This window comes from Glycine soja, chromosome 6 (genome assembly GCF_004193775.1).
Source record: "Glycine soja cultivar W05 chromosome 6, ASM419377v2, whole genome shotgun sequence".
NCBI lineage: Eukaryota > Viridiplantae > Streptophyta > Magnoliopsida > Fabales > Fabaceae > Glycine > Glycine soja.
Window position 1 is genome coordinate 47,386,763 of NC_041007.1, and position 19,427 is coordinate 47,406,189.

The 19,427-nt window shown below is 33.9% G+C and overlaps 3 protein-coding genes and 1 pseudogene across 3 annotated transcripts; 3 read left to right on the forward strand and 1 right to left on the reverse strand.

Annotated features, from left to right (window-relative positions):
- The first annotated feature begins 3,917 nt into the window (after positions 1-3,917).
- LOC114416383 (mediator of RNA polymerase II transcription subunit 15a-like) lies at positions 3,918-7,226 on the forward strand. The gene is made up of 6 exons (XM_028381241.1): positions 3,918-4,259; positions 4,546-4,724; positions 4,815-5,111; positions 6,155-6,355; positions 6,446-6,534; positions 6,887-7,226. The coding sequence occupies exons 1-6, from the start codon at positions 3,950-3,952 to the stop codon at positions 7,095-7,097; spliced, it is 1,287 nt and encodes a 428-aa protein (XP_028237042.1). The 5' UTR covers positions 3,918-3,949; the 3' UTR covers positions 7,098-7,226.
- A 2,262-nt stretch (positions 7,227-9,488) lies between these two features.
- Positions 9,489-12,309, forward strand: LOC114417364 (pentatricopeptide repeat-containing protein At1g11290, chloroplastic-like). Its single transcript, XM_028382534.1, has one exon. The coding sequence runs from the start codon at positions 9,559-9,561 to the stop codon at positions 12,007-12,009; it is 2,451 nt and encodes an 816-aa protein (XP_028238335.1). The 5' UTR covers positions 9,489-9,558; the 3' UTR covers positions 12,010-12,309.
- Positions 12,310-12,400: 91 nt separating this feature from the next.
- Positions 12,401-14,739, forward strand: LOC114417366 (annotated as a pseudogene).
- Positions 14,740-14,748: 9 nt separating this feature from the next.
- LOC114417369 lies at positions 14,749-18,081 on the reverse strand. The gene is made up of 3 exons (XM_028382540.1): positions 17,871-18,081; positions 15,736-16,091; positions 14,749-15,647 (listed from the first exon to the last, which is right to left on the reverse strand). Exons 2-3 carry the CDS (start codon positions 16,087-16,089, stop codon positions 15,081-15,083), a joined length of 921 nt encoding a protein of 306 aa, XP_028238341.1. The 5' UTR covers positions 16,090-16,091; positions 17,871-18,081; the 3' UTR covers positions 14,749-15,080.
- Between the last annotated feature and the right edge of the window lie 1,346 nt (positions 18,082-19,427).

Below are 19,427 nucleotides of genomic sequence, written 5' to 3' on the forward strand. Positions count from 1 at the left end.
GAATTTAATTAATTATTATACTTCTTATATATTGTAGTTACACATATAAACGAAATCATATAAATTCTTTGCTAGATATAATATTTGGTCGATCGTGGAAGTTTTTTAAATTTGTCATTTGATCTCTAATAAATTATTTCTTGAATTTTGTTTCCTGATTTTATTTTTTGTTATTTTGTTGTGCCATTACATTGATTATATTAAATAGTCTCTGAATATTTTTGGATTTTTCTTTTGGTCCATAATTGTTTTTTATGAAAACTGCTGATATGTTTGCTATCAGATGGTGATATTTGAAGTTAATAGAGAAAATGTAAAGGTAGGAACAAAATAAATTTTTTAGAAACCAGGAGTTAAGAAAAAAAAAATAGGAACCAAATACAAAAGTTAAAAAAAAATTAGCTACTAAAAATATATTTATATTTGAGTCTAAATTCATTTACTATATTTTTTTCATTTATTCTTAGGAGGATATTGCAACTACTTTCATCCCAACCCGTTCATTTACTAAATTCATTCACTGAGTGTATATGTTAATCTTATGTTTCTAGGAGCAGGAACAGAAGCAACTACAGAATGGAGGGAACAACTTTATCAAAAGGTAACATTAAACATAGTGTTTTTGTACCGGATAATACTTATATCATTTCTTTCAAAACCAATTGTTCAATACATGGGATTACATGATAACTAGTATAGACACTAGATCAAGATGATGTAACCCTTGCAAGCTCATGGGCAACACCATTGACTTGTCTCTTTACAAAGCCAATATTAAAAGTTGGATTAAGTGCGGTAGGGCTCTACAGTACTGAATTAAATCTCCTAATTCTGTCTTGTCCACCACTGATGAACTTTTCACCTTGTCCACCACTCTTTTGCAATCTACTTCGAAAATAAAGTTTTCCAGTCCAAATTAAAGTGGAGACAAAGGAAATAGCTGAAGCAAGGTCTCATGCTTCACCTTCCACCATTATGTTCATACACGGCTTCGTGGAATTAGTCCTTAATTAGCATGACAAGTCTTCCATGCAAGTTCACATTCGAATGCTGGCAGAAACTAGAGTAGTCCACATTGCATTTCAAGAACCATGAGGGGGAGGAACCCACTGTTCATCATTCATAGCTGGACCCGCAATCTTGGAAAAATTCATCACCCCTTTGGATTACCACTTAGTCTATCACGTCTTTGTTATTCCATAGCTTATCATTGCCACCCGCTGTCTATGATTCACGCTCACACTATTCAAAAGTTTGAACACGAGCTCTGATCTTGAGTCCACTTCAAAATTAAATAAGATCATCAATGGTTTGCCTAAGATGGACCCTCTCCACCAACACCCAAGGATATCTTGGCAAGCATGGAAAACAGTTTCATTGAGCTATCAACCCCACGATCCCTCAAGTTGGTTCTCTCGTTGGAAGACAATTTCTGCACAATCTCCACAATTTTTTTTACCCGAGGTGACGCACGAAGCTTCCATATCTCTTAACTTTTAAGAAACTTCTATAGTCAATGAAGTTGTGCATAATGAAGTTATATGCACTTCTAACAGCATACTCCCCACTCCTTGCGTGCCTCCAAATTACAGAATCCTCTCGGGTAACTTCCAAAGCCTGAATTCTCAAAATTGCATGAACCTCACGTGGAATAATAAATGCCGAATAAGTCCATCATTCAAGCACCCATTCACGGAATCAAAAATATCCCCCACTTTCAAGTTTTGAAGCCCCTCAACCATAGGAGCCTCAATACTTAATTGGCTCTCCATGTTCAACCACGGTTAATTCCACATACCAATACATGCTCCATTTCCCAACTTCCATATATAACCTTCCTTGATGACTATTTTAGAAGAGTAAATGTTTCGCCCAGTAAAAGATGGGTTATGCCCTAATGAGGCTCTCGTAAAATATCCTCTTGGAAAATATTTAGGTTTAAAAATTTTAGCCGACAAAACGTTTGGCACAGAACAATCCTCGATGCTTGCTTTCCTAACATGGCCAAGTTGAAAGCAAATAGATTTTTGAAACCCAATCCCCATCCTCCTTTAACACACATCTTCTATCACGCCAACCAATTTATTCCTTCTCTCTCCTGTTAGAATCCGACAAGTAAGAATTTATCATCTTATGAAGTTCATCCTCTAGAGGTTTAGGTATTTGAAAGAGGCTCATCCATTATGTAGGGATAGCCTAAACCACATATTTCAAAAGGATTTCTCTACCAGTCATAGAGAGCATTTTCCCACTCCAAAAATTTATCTTATTCCACACCTTATCCCTAATGAAATTAAAGATAGCATTTTTATTCTTCCTAATAACAAATGGGAAACCCAAATACTTTCCACCACCCCCACTCTCCCTAACACCCAAGGTAGAAGTAACTACATTCTTCAAAATAGGATCAACATTCTTTATATAAGTTACTTCAGACTTTTTGCAGATTTATCAACTGACCTGAGGCAGAAGCATACTCATCTAGAATTCTTCTAATCACCAAAGCTTCATTCTCATTAGCTCTAAAGAAAAGGAAGTTGTCATCTGCAAAAAGCAAATGGCTTACAATAGGGGATCCTTTGCAAATCTTCACACCGTGTAGCTCACTTTCCTCTCAGCATCCTTAATTAAGGCAAAAATACCTTCAGCACACAAAATGAATAAGGAGAAAGTGGATCTCCTTAACAAAGACCTCTCTCCAAAATAACAGGGTCAACCATCTCATTATTAACATTCACAAAGAAATTTACTAATATGCCTTGCTAATATCAATTTTCAAAGCCACATCTCCTACCTACCCTTTTGTTTTACATTTCAAATAATGCAAAATTTCAGAGGCCACCAAAACATTATCAGTTATGGAGTTATAGATCTACCAGGCACAAAAGTAGATTGCCCCTCAAATGCACATTTATCAATTACCTCCCTCAACCTATTTGCAAGCACCTTGGACAAAATCTTATAAATCACATGCATTGCATAGCGATATAGGTCTAAGGTCTCTCATGCCTAGGATTCTCAACTTTAGAAATGAGAACAATACTTGTATCATTAACAGACTAAGGAAAAGCCCCTTGCTGAATCCAAAAATGCTGATAAAAAGTTGGACTGAATCCATCAGGCCTCAGAGCTTTATCTGGCTGCATCTGAAAAATTGTTTCCCTAAATTCATCTATTGTAAAAGGACGAATCAATCTGGCATTATCTTCATGAGTTATTTTGGGTGCCATCTTCTGAACAATAGGATCCAAAACACTCTCACTGCCCAAAAAAAGATCTACAAAATAATCAAATATTAGAGCACAAATGCCCTCCTAACTTTCTACTCTCTTGCCCTCCTCATCCTCCTAAAATTTTATGTGCTTTTTTTTTCTTGCGTGCTGAGGCAGACGCATGAAAATATTTGGTATTCATATCCCTCCCTTTGTGCAACGGACTTTAGATCTTTGCCTCCAGAAAGTCTCCTCTTGCAACAAGATTTTAGTAAGAAACTCTTTTTCCTTTTGAAATTCTTCTATAAGAGCTTTCATGTACTTCAATAATTTTAACAATTTTTCATGAACTTCCCTTTTCGAATTTTTGAATTTTTATTCTATAAAATTATTTTTTTCATTTCTATTCATACTTATGCATGTTGTGATCATTTTCTAACAATTAATAATTAGTATAAATTTAGTTATTGTTGCCGATAGTCATAAATCAGAGTTGAAGTAAAAATGATCGTGACACATCCTCATTGCAGATCGAAACGATGAAAAGTAAATATTTCAAAAAACTCGATAACCTTTACAAAGGTTTGAATAGAAGATATGAACAGGTAAATGATCTTTCCAAGTCTATAATGAATTTTGGCAACTTTCATTTTGCACATTTTTTCTTCTATGTGTAATTAATTTTTTCTTTTGCACTAAAGCTTGGGTATGTTTCTCAACCACCAAAGATACGTGAGATGGCGAAATGTGAACATCATAAGCGGGCATTGGAAAACACTTTTGCACTCTTCCAAGTGAACAAAAGTGAAATAACCCCTGATTTTGAGCAAAGAGTCGATAATATTGAAAAGTATATATACTCTATTACGAAACCTAAATATGTTTCTTCACAATTGCAAATTTCTCAAGTGGAAGCAACATCTACAAACATACCAACATCACAAGTAATGGGTCCACATGATTCTCATATGACACAGCCAAATTCTCATCAAGTGGCAAACCAATCTAGTGCTGCAGATCCACAAGAAGAGTCTGTTAAACAACAAGGTATAATTCTTCTTATGCAATTAATAATGAGTTAGTTTGTTTAAGCTTATTTTTTCAAATAAGTGTTTTTTTAAATAAAATAAGTAATTTTATGATTTTCTGATGTGTTCATTTGTCTAAATTATTTTTATTTAAAATAAGTAATTTTCTGTTTTTTTTTAAGAAGCAAATCTTATTTATTAAAAAAAATGCTTATTTTAAAGTTGTTTTTGTTAAGTTTAAACAAACTCACTAATACAAGGGTTATTATTGACAAACGTTCTTTTTGTTAATTTCTAATTACTAGGTTATGGAAATGTTGTACAACAACAAACAAGTGGTGAAATAACACCACCTGTCATCAGCACCTCTGGGATTTTAGCTTCACCCTTGCTTGAAAACTGCAATGAAGAGAACGAAAATTGTCAAGGCCATATTGTCATTTCGGATGATGCAAGCCCTGCAATGCAACACTCGATTAATGTGGTTGGCTTAGAACTTACTGTGATATATTTCATAATAAATGTTTCTATACACATACTAATTAAAAGGCTATAATTGTGATATTTTTTCTAGATGAACTTTGTATCGGCTGAAGCATTGGTGGATTCTTGTGAAGACATTGGAATGGTATTCCATTTGAATGATGGCAAGTCAACATTGGAACCACTAAATGGACCACCACTTAGTGCAATTGGCTCTGACTTGGAGGGAGTTAATGTGACAGATTCACAAGCAAGATATTTGACTCGTCGTAAATTTGCTCCTAGAGAAAGAAATATGAACCATTTCATTAATTCAATGCCTGCAAGTGAAATTTTTTTGCAGTTAACTAGTTCAGAGAAACTTTTCTCAAATTCAAGCACTAGTCAGGTAAACTTACCTAGGGGAATAGTAGTATATTTTTTCTTTCTAGCTAGTTTGTTTACCAAAAAATATTGTCTACTAAAGAATATCCCGTGACCTTTTATTTGAAACATATATACTAAATTATATATATATATATATATCATCCCATACATTCATTGATTTCGATGAATGATTACAACTCGTACCACCTCATTTTCTACACCTACACTCTGATTTTTCCACCTTGCTCCTATGAAATGATGTTCACCAAGATGTTGTGGACTAAAACATTGTTCAGTTTATCTAGTGAAATCTGTAATTCAATTGGTTGCTTCTTATGTTGAGAGTTCATGTCATCATATTTCATTTGAACCCAAATGTATTAAAAATTAAAGTTGATAATAGTTTTCATGAATACTAGATCTTCATTTTATAGCAGTAGTTATAAATTACCTTTGTGGTTATGGTAAACAAGTGATGTCTTATGAATAAGTCACTGTTTGTATTTTAATGATGACTTTAAAAAATTGTTATTATGAGTATCTGATATATTAAAAGTTTTGTTTTGGGTTCTTGTCATTAATTATGTGATAATGTGACACCATCTCAACGACTTGTGTATATATTAAAAGAGTTGTTAAGATGTTACTCATTACTTAACTAACAACAAGTATCCGAAATAAAACTTTTAATATAATAGGGTCTCAAAACAACAAAAAAGTTATCAAAGACACAACAAAAATCAGATATATTTTAGAGATCTCAAATATATTTTAATTTTTTTTTTTTTGCATTTAACTTGCAGAAGAATCTTGTTCTTAGTAATTTTTTATACTCCTATGCATATTGTTCTTACAATTTCCAGCAATTTTTTATACTCCTATGCATATTGTGAGCTCATGTAATATTGTTCCTTGAACTTTTTATCACTTTATCCTTTTCATGCGTAACAAGAATGACAACTTCATTCCTACATGTAATTCTTAGTATGCATGAATTATTATTGCAATGTTTATTTATGGAAAGCAGAACCCTTCGAATAACTTAAGTATGGGTAACTTTTGTAGGAAAATAATGCTCTTTCAGAAGAAATAAAGGAGATAAATATGCGACTGATAGACACTGAGGTAGTTGCTGATAAAGGGAAAATTGTCACCACTGCAGCTGAAGGATATATTGCCCATGGTGAAGGATTAACTGTAAAATTATTGTTCAATTCAGTGAGTGTTAATGTAAACCCAATGTCAAATCATGGTTCTTATAAAAAGGTGAATTATTTTATACTCTAGTTTCAATTATAACCTTATTTTTGCTGTTTTTCTGTTCCTTTTATATTGACTATAATCTTGATCATGTAGCCAATAATTCAACCGCTTTGGTTGCATATTCCTGCAAGTTATCCACATTGCTCGGTTGCCATTATAGATGAAATGCCATTGGAAGCCAGGTTAGGGAATTGGACTGTTTTTTCTTTTATTTGTATTTTTAAAGCAATTATTACTTTTCTACCACAATATGCATATTTAAATTATTATTCTTTCTTATCAAGTGATTAGATACAAGCGGTTAATATGTTAAAATTTAAATTAAACTATTTGGTTATTACCTGAATTCGATCTTTGATAAAAATAATTATTTGTCAGATTTTATTTATCTCTCGATCTAATTCTGAATTAGTCAGAATTTTTTTTCTTGATGAACTGGAAAATTAAGAAAAAAAACAATTATTATTTCTAGTATTTCCATTTAGAAAGACAAAATTCTTAGCTTCTCCTTGTTTTCCAATTTTGAACAAGCAGGAAGGACCTAGATGAAGATCTATCAATGAAAGCTAAGTTGAAGTTGACACTTTGTCTCCAAAGGCTAAGTCAACCTTTGTCACTAAAGGATATTGCAGTGTCATGGGATCGTTGTGTTAGAGAAGCAATATGTGAGTATGCGCAACTCTTTGGTGGAGGAACCTTCACCTCAAAATATGGAGGATGGGAGATATGTCCTAATGATATATAACTGAAGGAATGTGCATATTCTTGTTAGAAATTCATTTTGAAATTTCGAAAGTCTTGTCTTAAATTCAAGCACTACAATGATGTGGAGTTACTTCCATTAAATATAACATTATGCATTCAATTTACTGTACAGCCTAGATAATAGAGGTTGTGTGAGTACATTATTAGGCAACAAACCTAGTTAATTCTATATATTTTGAAGGGGTGAATATGTTAATGGCTACACTACAATGCAATTTTTTAAATGAATTTAATTTTCATGCGCTAAGAAGGTATATTTTTTAATATTATCAATTAATAAAAAATCGTATTATGATGACTTTTAAATTTACTTAAATTTAAATCAAATAAACAATTTAATTATTATCTTATTAAACTTAAAATATCTGCTAAAAAATGGGTGGTTAGTAATACCATTTTGAATTTATTTCTTATTTGGTTATCGTAAAAACCACCTCGTGTTTTTTTTAAATATTTGAGTCAAGACAATTTGATGATCATTAAATTTTCTAAATTATAAAAAAATAGGTTCTTAGTAATGATTATTTTAAATTCACTTTTTTCTTATCTTTAAACATGTGGATCAATTGGTATAAAATTATTCTAACCTACCAATGATCTTAAATTCAAGTTTTTAGTATTTAATTATGTTAAATATTTAGAAAAAAAAATTGTTCATAATAATATTATTTGATTTGAATAAGATTGTTTGTGAATAGAGACTATGTGTGGTTTATACCAAAACAAATTCTCTTATTCCATAGTTATTGTGAGAACTTTATGTTGAAATGTTTGAATCGTGACTATTTAGTAATCTTTACCATTTCAAAAACAAAATGAATGACTTTCTTTCATATTTTCATAAAGATATTTTAACTTAAATTAATCAAGCCCAAAAATTTTATAAAAAAAAATTATGCATCTTTGATTTATCGTTACACTCGAGCCTAGAGGACATGCAAGAGCAAGGAAACATCTTTGTCAAGTTTTAAAAAAGGTTTTCATAAATTCTTCTTATTTAAAAAATAACAAAATATTTTAAACAATAAAGTCTCCTAAGATATTTTAAACATTGAAGTTTTACTTAAGTGTATCTAATGAAATTATTTCTCTAAATCAATATTTTTGGAGAAAAATATATGTGATGAAAAAATTCTATTAAAACCAAACATGAAATCTTGTACTAAGCAAACATATTTTGATCATTTTTAAGAATCATGATCCCTAAGATTCACGATTCTTAAGTATGAAAAAAAAATCTTTTATCAAATGTTCTTTAATAAAAGGTGCAAACAAGGATATGCAAGGGAGCACATTAGTACTAGACCACACGGTAGTTCACTGTCATGAGAGCAAATAACTAAATTCATTTCTAAAAGTGTGAAACACTGACAAGTTAATCAATGACAAATAAAAAAATAATTGCAAAACAGTTGCTAAAACTACATTCTCTCAGCCAAATTAGTCCTTTGTTAGCAGTCGTTAATAATTCTCTTAATGGATGAATAGTACCAACGTTAAATGCCATGTTGAAAGTGTGTCTCTCGCCTAAGTAGCCTTCACCATGGTGTCCACGACATCAGAGATCAAATTAAAAACATTAAGAGACTAAAATGGCAGTTATTATAATTTTTTTCCTTCTTGTGTTCAGGTCAACAAGACTAAAATGAAACATCAAAGGACCAAAATAAAAATTTTAATTTTATTTCTTAAATTTTTTTTTTCATCTTCTTGTGTAGAAGTCAGGAGGGACCAAAATGAAAAATTAAAATATTTTTTCTAAAAATTTCTCTTAGAACATCTTGATTTTTACCAATTTCTATTTCTAATTATTCATAAATTTATATTTAAAAATCTAAAGAGAATTCGAAAATTCAATTGGAGAATTCTGATAAACATCATTGTCTACACATTATCGAGGACCCCTAATTTCATCAAATTAACTAGAATCTCATTTAGCCAAAGTGTGGCTGAAAAGAAATGTAAAAGTTTTATTTTACACCTATGAGGCATTTGATAGGAGAAAAATTTTAAATTTTTTCAATAATCTTATATTAAAATTCTTAAATTCTCGTATCCCTTTTAAAAAAATAAAATTCATGAAAAATAATATTTTTCTAAAATATTTTTAAATAAGTTTTCTACCAAAACTTTCTCATGTAAAAATCTTTTTCTCCCCAATTTAATTTTTCTTTTATTATACTAAAAATATCATATTACTCTTATTAATATATTAAATAATAAAAATAAAATACCAATAAACATATTTTACTCATTCCTTACAAACTTTTCACTACTAAACTCATGCTAAAATAAAAGACATAAACAAAGAATATTCCACATTTTAGACCTTTCCATGAACACGCATGCAAATATAAGTGATATAAGTCTGAATCTAATGAATCCTCCAAATAACTTGGGTACCTTTCGATTGCGTCAAAAGTGATAGAAATCGAAGGAGAATGAGCTCGCAGCTCTTAACTCTTCACCCTGCACCAATTCCCAACAACACTAACCCAAACCTCAAAAAACTCAAAACAACAACAACAACCCCTCTTTACCAAAGAATCTTCATCCCTTCCCATGTCTACAGACACCCTTCAGCCATACTCTTGGAACTCTGCACTTCCCTCAAAGAGCTTCACCAAATCCTCCCTCTCATAATCAAAAACGGTTTCTACAACGAGCACTTGTTCCAGACCAAGCTCATAAGCCTCTTCTGCAAATTCAACAGCATCACTGAGGCAGCACGTGTGTTTGAGCCCGTGGAGCACAAGCTTGATGTTCTTTACCATACCATGCTAAAAGGGTATGCGAAAAATTCGACTTTGCGCGATGCCGTGAGGTTTTATGAGAGGATGAGGTGTGATGAGGTTATGCCCGTGGTGTATGATTTTACCTACTTGTTGCAGCTGTCGGGGGAGAATTTGGACCTCAGGAGGGGGAGGGAGATTCATGGGATGGTGATAACTAATGGGTTTCAGTCCAATTTGTTTGCCATGACTGCTGTTGTGAATTTGTATGCCAAGTGTAGGCAGATCGAGGATGCATACAAGATGTTCGAGAGAATGCCGCAGAGGGACTTGGTTTCCTGGAACACTGTGGTTGCGGGTTATGCACAGAACGGGTTCGCCAGGAGGGCTGTGCAGGTGGTTTTGCAGATGCAGGAGGCTGGCCAGAAGCCGGATTCCATCACGCTGGTCAGTGTTTTGCCAGCTGTGGCAGATTTGAAGGCTTTGAGGATCGGAAGGTCTATTCATGGTTATGCTTTCAGAGCTGGGTTTGAATATATGGTTAATGTTGCGACAGCAATGCTGGATACGTACTTCAAATGTGGGTCTGTGAGGAGTGCGAGGTTGGTGTTTAAAGGGATGAGTAGCAGGAATGTTGTTTCTTGGAATACAATGATTGATGGTTATGCACAAAATGGTGAATCTGAGGAAGCGTTTGCGACGTTTTTGAAGATGTTGGATGAAGGGGTGGAACCCACGAATGTTAGTATGATGGGGGCTTTACATGCTTGTGCCAATTTAGGTGATCTCGAACGAGGGAGATATGTTCATAGATTGTTGGATGAGAAGAAAATTGGTTTTGATGTGTCTGTAATGAATTCTTTGATATCCATGTATTCAAAGTGTAAGAGGGTTGATATTGCGGCCTCAGTGTTTGGTAATTTGAAACATAAAACAGTCGTCACATGGAATGCCATGATATTAGGTTATGCACAGAATGGATGTGTAAATGAAGCTTTAAATCTATTCTGTGAGATGCAATCTCATGACATCAAACCTGATTCCTTTACATTAGTGAGTGTAATTACTGCTCTTGCAGATTTATCAGTTACCCGCCAGGCTAAGTGGATTCATGGACTTGCTATAAGAACTTTGATGGACAAGAATGTCTTTGTCTGCACAGCTCTCATCGACACGCATGCCAAATGCGGAGCCATCCAAACTGCAAGAAAGCTTTTTGACTTGATGCAAGAGCGACATGTGATAACATGGAATGCAATGATAGATGGATACGGGACAAATGGCCATGGAAGAGAAGCTCTGGATCTCTTCAATGAAATGCAGAATGGATCTGTTAAGCCAAATGAGATAACGTTTCTCTCTGTTATCGCAGCTTGTAGTCACTCGGGTTTAGTGGAAGAGGGCATGTACTACTTTGAAAGCATGAAGGAAAACTATGGCTTGGAACCTACAATGGATCACTATGGTGCCATGGTTGATCTCCTTGGTCGTGCTGGCAGACTAGATGATGCTTGGAAATTCATCCAGGATATGCCTGTCAAACCAGGAATTACTGTCTTAGGTGCAATGCTAGGTGCTTGCAGAATCCATAAAAATGTAGAATTGGGTGAGAAGGCTGCAGACGAACTATTTGACTTGGACCCAGATGATGGTGGCTATCATGTATTGCTTGCCAACATGTATGCATCTGCTTCAATGTGGGACAAAGTTGCTCGGGTGAGGACGGCCATGGAGAAGAAAGGGATCCAGAAAACTCCAGGCTGCAGTTTGGTTGAGTTGAGGAATGAAGTTCATACATTCTACTCAGGAAGTACTAATCATCCTCAATCCAAGAGAATCTATGCTTATCTTGAGACTCTTGGAGATGAGATGAAGGCTGCTGGGTATGTGCCTGACACCAATTCAATTCATGATGTGGAAGAGGATGTGAAGGAACAATTGCTCAGTAGCCATAGTGAGAGGCTTGCTATTGCATTTGGACTTCTGAATACAAGGCATGGCACGGCAATACACATCAGGAAGAATCTAAGAGTTTGTGGTGACTGCCATGAAGCCACTAAGTACATTTCGCTAGTGACTGGGAGGGAAATTATTGTGCGCGATTTACGTAGGTTCCATCATTTTAAAAATGGAATCTGTTCTTGTGGGGATTACTGGTGACTCAATTGATACCTTTGTTATCATTATTCAATCATGATTCCTTCTACAAGGTCCTAGACTACAGTAACTTGAGTACCTCAGTGGAAGAACTAGTTGAAATTTGTTACCCTAGAAGAATGGCATTATTTGGATCAACCTTTGACCATCAGTGGCCATTCTAATGCCACGTTTTAGCAGTGGCCACCTACTCTTTTCTTGAGTTGTATAATTTTTTAATGCCAGTATATCCTTGAGTTGTACACCTTTTTGGATTAATGTATAATTTGATCCTTTAAAAATGTTAATAGTGTTGTTTTTGTCTGCGGGTGTCTTTGTTTATACAAAATGGTTTGCGAAGTTATTAACATGTTTTCAAGTTCTCCATACTGAAGTTATAAACTAGCTAACAAGCTCGTCCCTCTTGGGTTATGTTTGGGAGTACGGATTAGTGGGTAATGGAAGAGAAGGGGAAGGTTTATAGGGAAGTTTTCATTGTTGGTAGTTTCTAAAAGGGGGGAAGAGAGCTTGGAGAGGTTTTCTTGCTCTGTCCAAAGTTTTTTTTTGTTTTTATTTTGTACTTGGTTAACGGGTATGCTAAAAGGGTATGCAAAAAACTCTAGTTTAGGTGAAGCCTTGTTTTTCTTCTATAGAATGATGTGTGATGGGGTTAGACCCGTTGTGGGTGATTATGCTTGCTTGTTGCAATTGTGTGGAGAGAATTTGGACCTCAAAAGGGGTAGAGAGATTCATGGGCAGATAATAACTAATGGGTTTAAGTCCAATTTGTTTGCCATAACTGCTGTTATGAATTTATATGCCAAGTGTAGGGAAATTGATGATGCGTATAAGATGTTCAAGAGAATGCCACAGAAGGATTTGGTTTAATGGACAACATTGGTTGCAGGATAAGCACAAAATGGATATGCCAAGAGAGCATTGCAATTAGTTTTCCAGATGCAGCAAGCTGGCCAAAAGCCTGATTCTGTCACGTTGGTCAGTATTTTACCGGCTGTTGCAGATATGAAGCCTTTGAGAATTGGAAGGTCTATCCATGGTTATGCTTTCAGATCAGGATTTGAATCTCCGGTTAATGTTACAAATGCCCTTCTTGATATGCACTTCAAATATGGGCACACAAGGACTGCAAGGTTGGTTTTTGAGGGGATGAGTAGTAAAAGTGTTGTTTCACGGAATACCATGATTGATGGTTGTGCACAAAATGGTGAATCCGAAGAAGTCTTTGCAACTTTTCTTAAGATGTTGATGAAGGGGAGGTACCTACACGTGTTACAATGATGGGAGCTTTACTTGCTTGTGCTAATTTGGGTGATCTTGAAAGAGGGAGGTTTGTTCATAAATTACCGGACAAGCTGAAACTTGATTCTAATGTGTCAGTAATGAACTCTTTAATATCCATGTATTCTAAATGCAAGAGAGTTGATATAGCAGCTTCAATATTTGATAATTTGAAGGAGAAAACAAATGCCACTCGGAATGCCATGATATTACGCTATGCACAAAATGGGTGCGTAAAGGAGGCTTTAAATCTATTCTGTATCATGCAATCTCAAGGCATTAAACTTGATTGTTTTACATTAGTCGGTGTAATTACTGCTCTTGCAGATTTCTCAGTCAACCGCCACGCTAAGTGGATTCATGGACTTGCAATAAGAACTTGTATGGACAAAAATGTCTTTGTTTCCACTGCTCTTGTTGACATGTATGCAAGATGTGGAGCCATTAAAACTGCGAGAAAGCTTTTCGACATGATGCAAGAGCGACATGTTATAACATGGAATGCAATGCTAGACGGATATGGAACACATGGTCTAGGAAAAGAAGCTCTGGATCTGTTCAATGAGATGCCGAAGGAAGCTGTTAAGCCAAACGATATAACATTTTTGTCTGAAATCTCAGCTTGAAGTCACTTGGGTTTTGTGGAACAAGGTCTCTTCCTCTTCAAAAGCATGAAGGAAGACTATGACTTGGAGCCTACTATGGATCACTAGAGTGCCATGGTTGATCTCCTTGGTGGCGCTGGCCAGCTAGATTGTACTTGGAATTTCATCCAAGACATGCCTATCAAACCAGGGATTTCTGTTCTAGGTGCGATGTTGGGTGCTTGCAAAATCCATAAAAATGTAGAATTGGGAGAGAAGGCTGCAGACAAACTATTTGAGTTAGACCCAAATGAGGGAGGGTATCATGTGTTGCTTGCCAACATATATGCCTCTAATTCAACGTGGGATAAAGTAGCCAAGGTGAGAACAGCCATGGAAGATTAGGGGCTCCACAAAACTCCAGGCTGCAGTTTGGTAGAGTTGAGAAAAGAAGTTCATACATTCTACTCAAGAAGTACTAATCATCCTCAATCCAAAAGAATTTATGCTTTTCTTGAGACTCTTGGAGATGAGACAAAGGCTGCAGGTTATGTGCCTCACACCAATTCAATTCATGACGTGGAAGAAGATGTGAAGGAACAATTGCTCGGTAGCCATAGTGAGAGGCTTGCTATTGCATTTGAACTTTTGAATACAAGCCCTGGCATGACATTACACATCAGAAAGAATCTAAGAGTTTGTGTTGATTGCCATGATGCCACTAAGTATATTTCACTTGTGACAGGGAGGGAAATTATAGTTCGCGATTTACGTAGGTTTCCTCATTTTAAGAATGGAAATTGTTCTTGTGGTTATTACTGGTGAATTAATCGATCATATCCTTTCATGTGATCATAGCCCAATAAAACACAAGGAAGGATAAACTTCAAATAAGACTCATTAGAATTTTCTTTTATTTTTTTCTTTTCTTTTCATTTTATTAATAGCCAAAGTAATATATTTTTGCTTTGTATATTACATGTGCATGTGCACAGCTTTCTATCTATTTTGCCTGTTTCAAATGGCCATGGTTACTTGGAAGAGACGATGTTTCTAATGTCTCCGGCATATGGCTATCTCCTATCAGTCTAGAGTCTATACATTCAATTATCCTAACAACACATCAACAAAAAATTGCTCAAAACACAGAAAACGTCTGTGAAACAGTCCCTAGATATCTGTACACCAAAAACATTCAAGGCACCATCACCCTCACCTCCACCACCAGAACTGTCTAAACAGATATGTCTTTCTCATCCTAGCATTGTAGGTGAGGAAGGCTCTGGCTTTGACAGGATCAGCATTTAAATATTCGAATGCATACATCTGTTTACCCTCTTCCAACCCATCTATCTCCATCACAGCATGTAATAGCTCACTTGCATCAAATGAGCATTTGCTTTGCTCCATGGCATCAGCCAGACGTCGGATGCTCGATGCCACTGTCATCAATGCTTCCTGCAGAGCATCTGAGTTACGAGGCCGCTTTGGAAGTTGTCTTACAGGCTGGGCCACAGGAGGCTCTTGAAAACCATCTGGTATCTGGTCAAATTCTGGAATTCCAGTGTATGATTCAGTTCCATCTGTCTCACTCATGTCTTCTGAACTGGGAGAAACAAAGGAGGCTGCTTCATCCTCAAAATTCTTCATGTCCATTAGATGAGTTCCACTCTTCCTCTTAGCCCAATGACTTGGGGCTTGATAATTTCCACAAACGATTTTAAGTTCATCATACATCTCTATCTGCTTTCCGCGCAATCCTCTCGCATTGGGATGTGCCTATTCATTAAATCAAAGAACACCATAATAGGTATTGTACACAAATTCATACACATTCAAGAGTGGAGAAAAATGAAACATTACTTACAGCAACATAATTCTTCCAAAGCTCATCACTGTCACACTCAATCATCTTTGTATTTGGGTTCCACCAGAAACCATCCTGACTTAGGATATCTTTTATTACTCTATACCTCTTCTTAATTGTTTTCAAACGGTTGATAACTTTCTGATTATTCAAATTCAAGCTGAAGCAAGTGTTTACTGCTACACAGGCAGCCGTGTATGCATTTTCATTGAAACATTTGTCAATTTTGTTTCCACGTTTTGCCTGAGCTGCCAGGGCTTCAATTAGACACTTATCCATCGCAATTGACCACACAACATTCCTTCCTTTATTTTTCATCTCCCTTCTTTGTCTTTGCAGATCATAGTGCTCCATTTCTACAGAAAATACAGAATTCAATACACTGTTAAATATATTTTGCTTTTAATTTTATTCATAACTCTATACATATTTAAATTAATAGTATTATCCTCATTTACTAGAAGATAATATGAACCATGAAATTAACAAAAAATTTACAGAAGAAAAAGGTAAGGAAGGATCTAGTAAAGAAAACAAACAGTAGATGTATAATGTAATATCAATAATCACAAAAAGTCAAAAACACAGTTTGGTTATTTGGTTCATAGATTTTAAGACGTGTTTATTAGTGAACAATTACTAATAAGTAGAAAGTAGTTAAATAAATAAATTTCCTCTAAAATAAATAAATAAATTTGAAAACAGAGTTTTGCCTGCAAGTGTAAGATAAAGTACAGAAAAGAACTTTAAAATAGTGAACACAAATTTGCAAAACATGCAAAAGCAAGTGTTGGATTAAATTTTGGCCAAACATCCTTTCAGCCAGAAGGAAGTCTTCTTCAATGTAAATCTCACTTTATGTGGAATGACGCAAGCTATACATAATGCACCCATTGGTGCATTTAACTCAAGCAGAAAACTTGTTGCTGGATAGTGTTATGTTTATGGTTCCTCTAGGTATTTTTATCTAGATTGATTCATTGGCTGTGGCGGTTATGCTATTTTTAATGTGCAGAAAACAGGATCCTTAACGATTGAGTTTCCCACCCTTTTCTAGCCATGTATATACTTACAAGGATTCTAGTTTAAAGATATCATCTAATCTGCCCCTTTTTATAGTTTTGCTCACATGGTTTTGAAAGAACCAGAAAATGGAGCTCGATAAATCAAACATGAACAGTCAAAGAAGCTTCACTAGTGATGGATTTCTCCAATGAGCAAGTCCTTAAAATGCTCTGACATCCAAACAAAAAAACCTTTTCAGCCACAAACTTCGGCATCGGTTCCCAAAATTACTAAGGTAGCAGGAAAAGCTGCCCAGTATAATCCTTGATTTGTTGGAGACCAGCTAGAATCCACAATGAGCAAAGAGAATTGAAGAACAGAGAGTATACATTTTTCCCTTTCAAAACAGAATTGAGTATATAAGATGGGAATTTAAGAACAACATGGACGCAAATTGAAGTAAATAGACCACATTTTGTAAGCAACCAAACCCCAAAGAAAAAAAAAGGTTTAACAGGAAACCAAGTTGAAAACTAACACCAAACACAATAAGCTGAATTTCCAAAAGGAAGTTACACCAAATGCCTTCTAAAAGCCACATACATATCCCTCACACTGTCCTCTGCTATCAAACATTATTAACATAAAAATCCAGTTTTATTTCCTACAAAAGCAAATTCAAACTCAAACCACAAGTTGTTCAAACTACTACTCCACCCAATTTCACCATATTAAAAAAACTCATTCTAGTCCTAACATACGCTTACACATCACAGTGACAATTAGCAAAACAAATTTCTTTACTCTGTAGCAAAAAAAAAAAAACATTAGGAAAAACAGAAAACACAAAAATGTGATTACTAAAGTAAAGAATGTGCATTTTCCTTTACCACTGTAAAATAAGAAGAAAATGTTTAGCTCAAATTAAAATACAACTTAATAAAAAAACAAAAGACGCCAAAATGTGATTACTGAACTAAAAGATTGTGCACTTTGCTTTACCCCAGTAAAATATAAAAGAAAATGTCATTGTTAAGTTCAAATTCTAGAAATCAAATTGTAAAGCTTCAACAGCTACAAGAAAACAACTGAACCAGAGTGAGAAGAAAATGCAGAGAAGAAAGCAATACCAACAAAATCGGATTGATGAAGATTGGATCCCAATCGCCAATCAGATCACGGAATCCGAATGCCGCAGCAACGCGTCATTGGAGTGCAGAGAGGTAATTGCGATAGCACATTGGAATGGTTAGGGTTTTCTCGGGAAAAATGATGAGAAAATTCTGAGTTTTCACTTTCTCGAAGACCAAATGCGGAAAAGAAAAGGTTCTGGCCGTTTCAGTCAAGGGATCAGGTGAAATGCAGTGCGAGAGAATTTACTGATTCACAGACACGTGTGATGAGAAAAATGAGTGACCGTCGTAATTACTGCGTAAAAATTACCGTCAATCAATTGGTCAACACTGAACATTACATTGTCCTTGTATTATCTTGAGAAATTAGTTTGAATTTTTTTACAAGATTTGTTTTAAAAAAATGTTTTTGTATTACTTATTCTGTATTAAAATACCATTAAGTATTTGATCATTTCTTTAGTCAATAAATAATAAATAGTATAAATTACTGATAACAACTTTTTTTCGTCCTGTGAAAATTGATTAACAAAAAAATGACTAGTCACAAATTAATAACATAAATTTATAATTTTTATTTTCTCTTTAGAAAAATAATTCACAAAAAGTACAAGATGAAGACTTATAATGAGAGAAAGCATGATATGCATAAATAATATTAAATTATTAAAATAAATTTATTGATTTTTATAATATCTAAAATCATATTGTATATAAGTTATTAATTTGTAAATTTCCTGGTCCTTATATATTTGATTTCTAAATATAAAAAATAATTAAATTATACTAATAATAATTTTTTATTGATCTGTTAGTGTAAAAGTTTTTACACTAACAATGAATAGTCATCCAACTCTTTTTTAAAACAATGATAAATTCTTTTTGAAATACTACCTTTTTCTCTATGTCCTTCTAACTAATTCATAAAACTAAAAAAGTTTCTTAATTTAGTTTTTTAAGACAAGTTTCTAATTAGTAACATTAAATTCTTTTGGTACTAGCAAAATTAAATTTGTTAAAATTTAATGAGTTTTGAAAAATTACTCTTAAAATTATAAGGAAAGTTTAATGTTTATCCATTGGCAATATAAGTGTAAAGACATTTACACTATTGAGTAATTAAAAATTATCATTGATATCATTTTTAAGATCATTATTATAAATATTAACAAACTTATTATATATTGTAATTTGTAATTAAATGATTATATTATCAATGCATAACCTTTTTCTTTTTAAAAACAAAATAAAAAGATATTAATTTTCTAAAGTAAAACATGTGCTAATATAAAATAATTTTAGCCATCATATGGTTATATGAAATTGATGTGAATACATATTATTTAAATCCAATGTAATGTATTTAACTTTTTATTACAAATTATCCCCATCGTCCTTAATATAAGAAGCAAAAGGTTTTTTTTTTTTCTAATTATAAGAAATACAGACTCACTTTAATAAAGCACTCATTCATTTCTGATGCATTTATTAGTCTATTAATAATACAAGTTACATTTTGTAAAATCATTAAATATAACTACTACTTAAATCAAT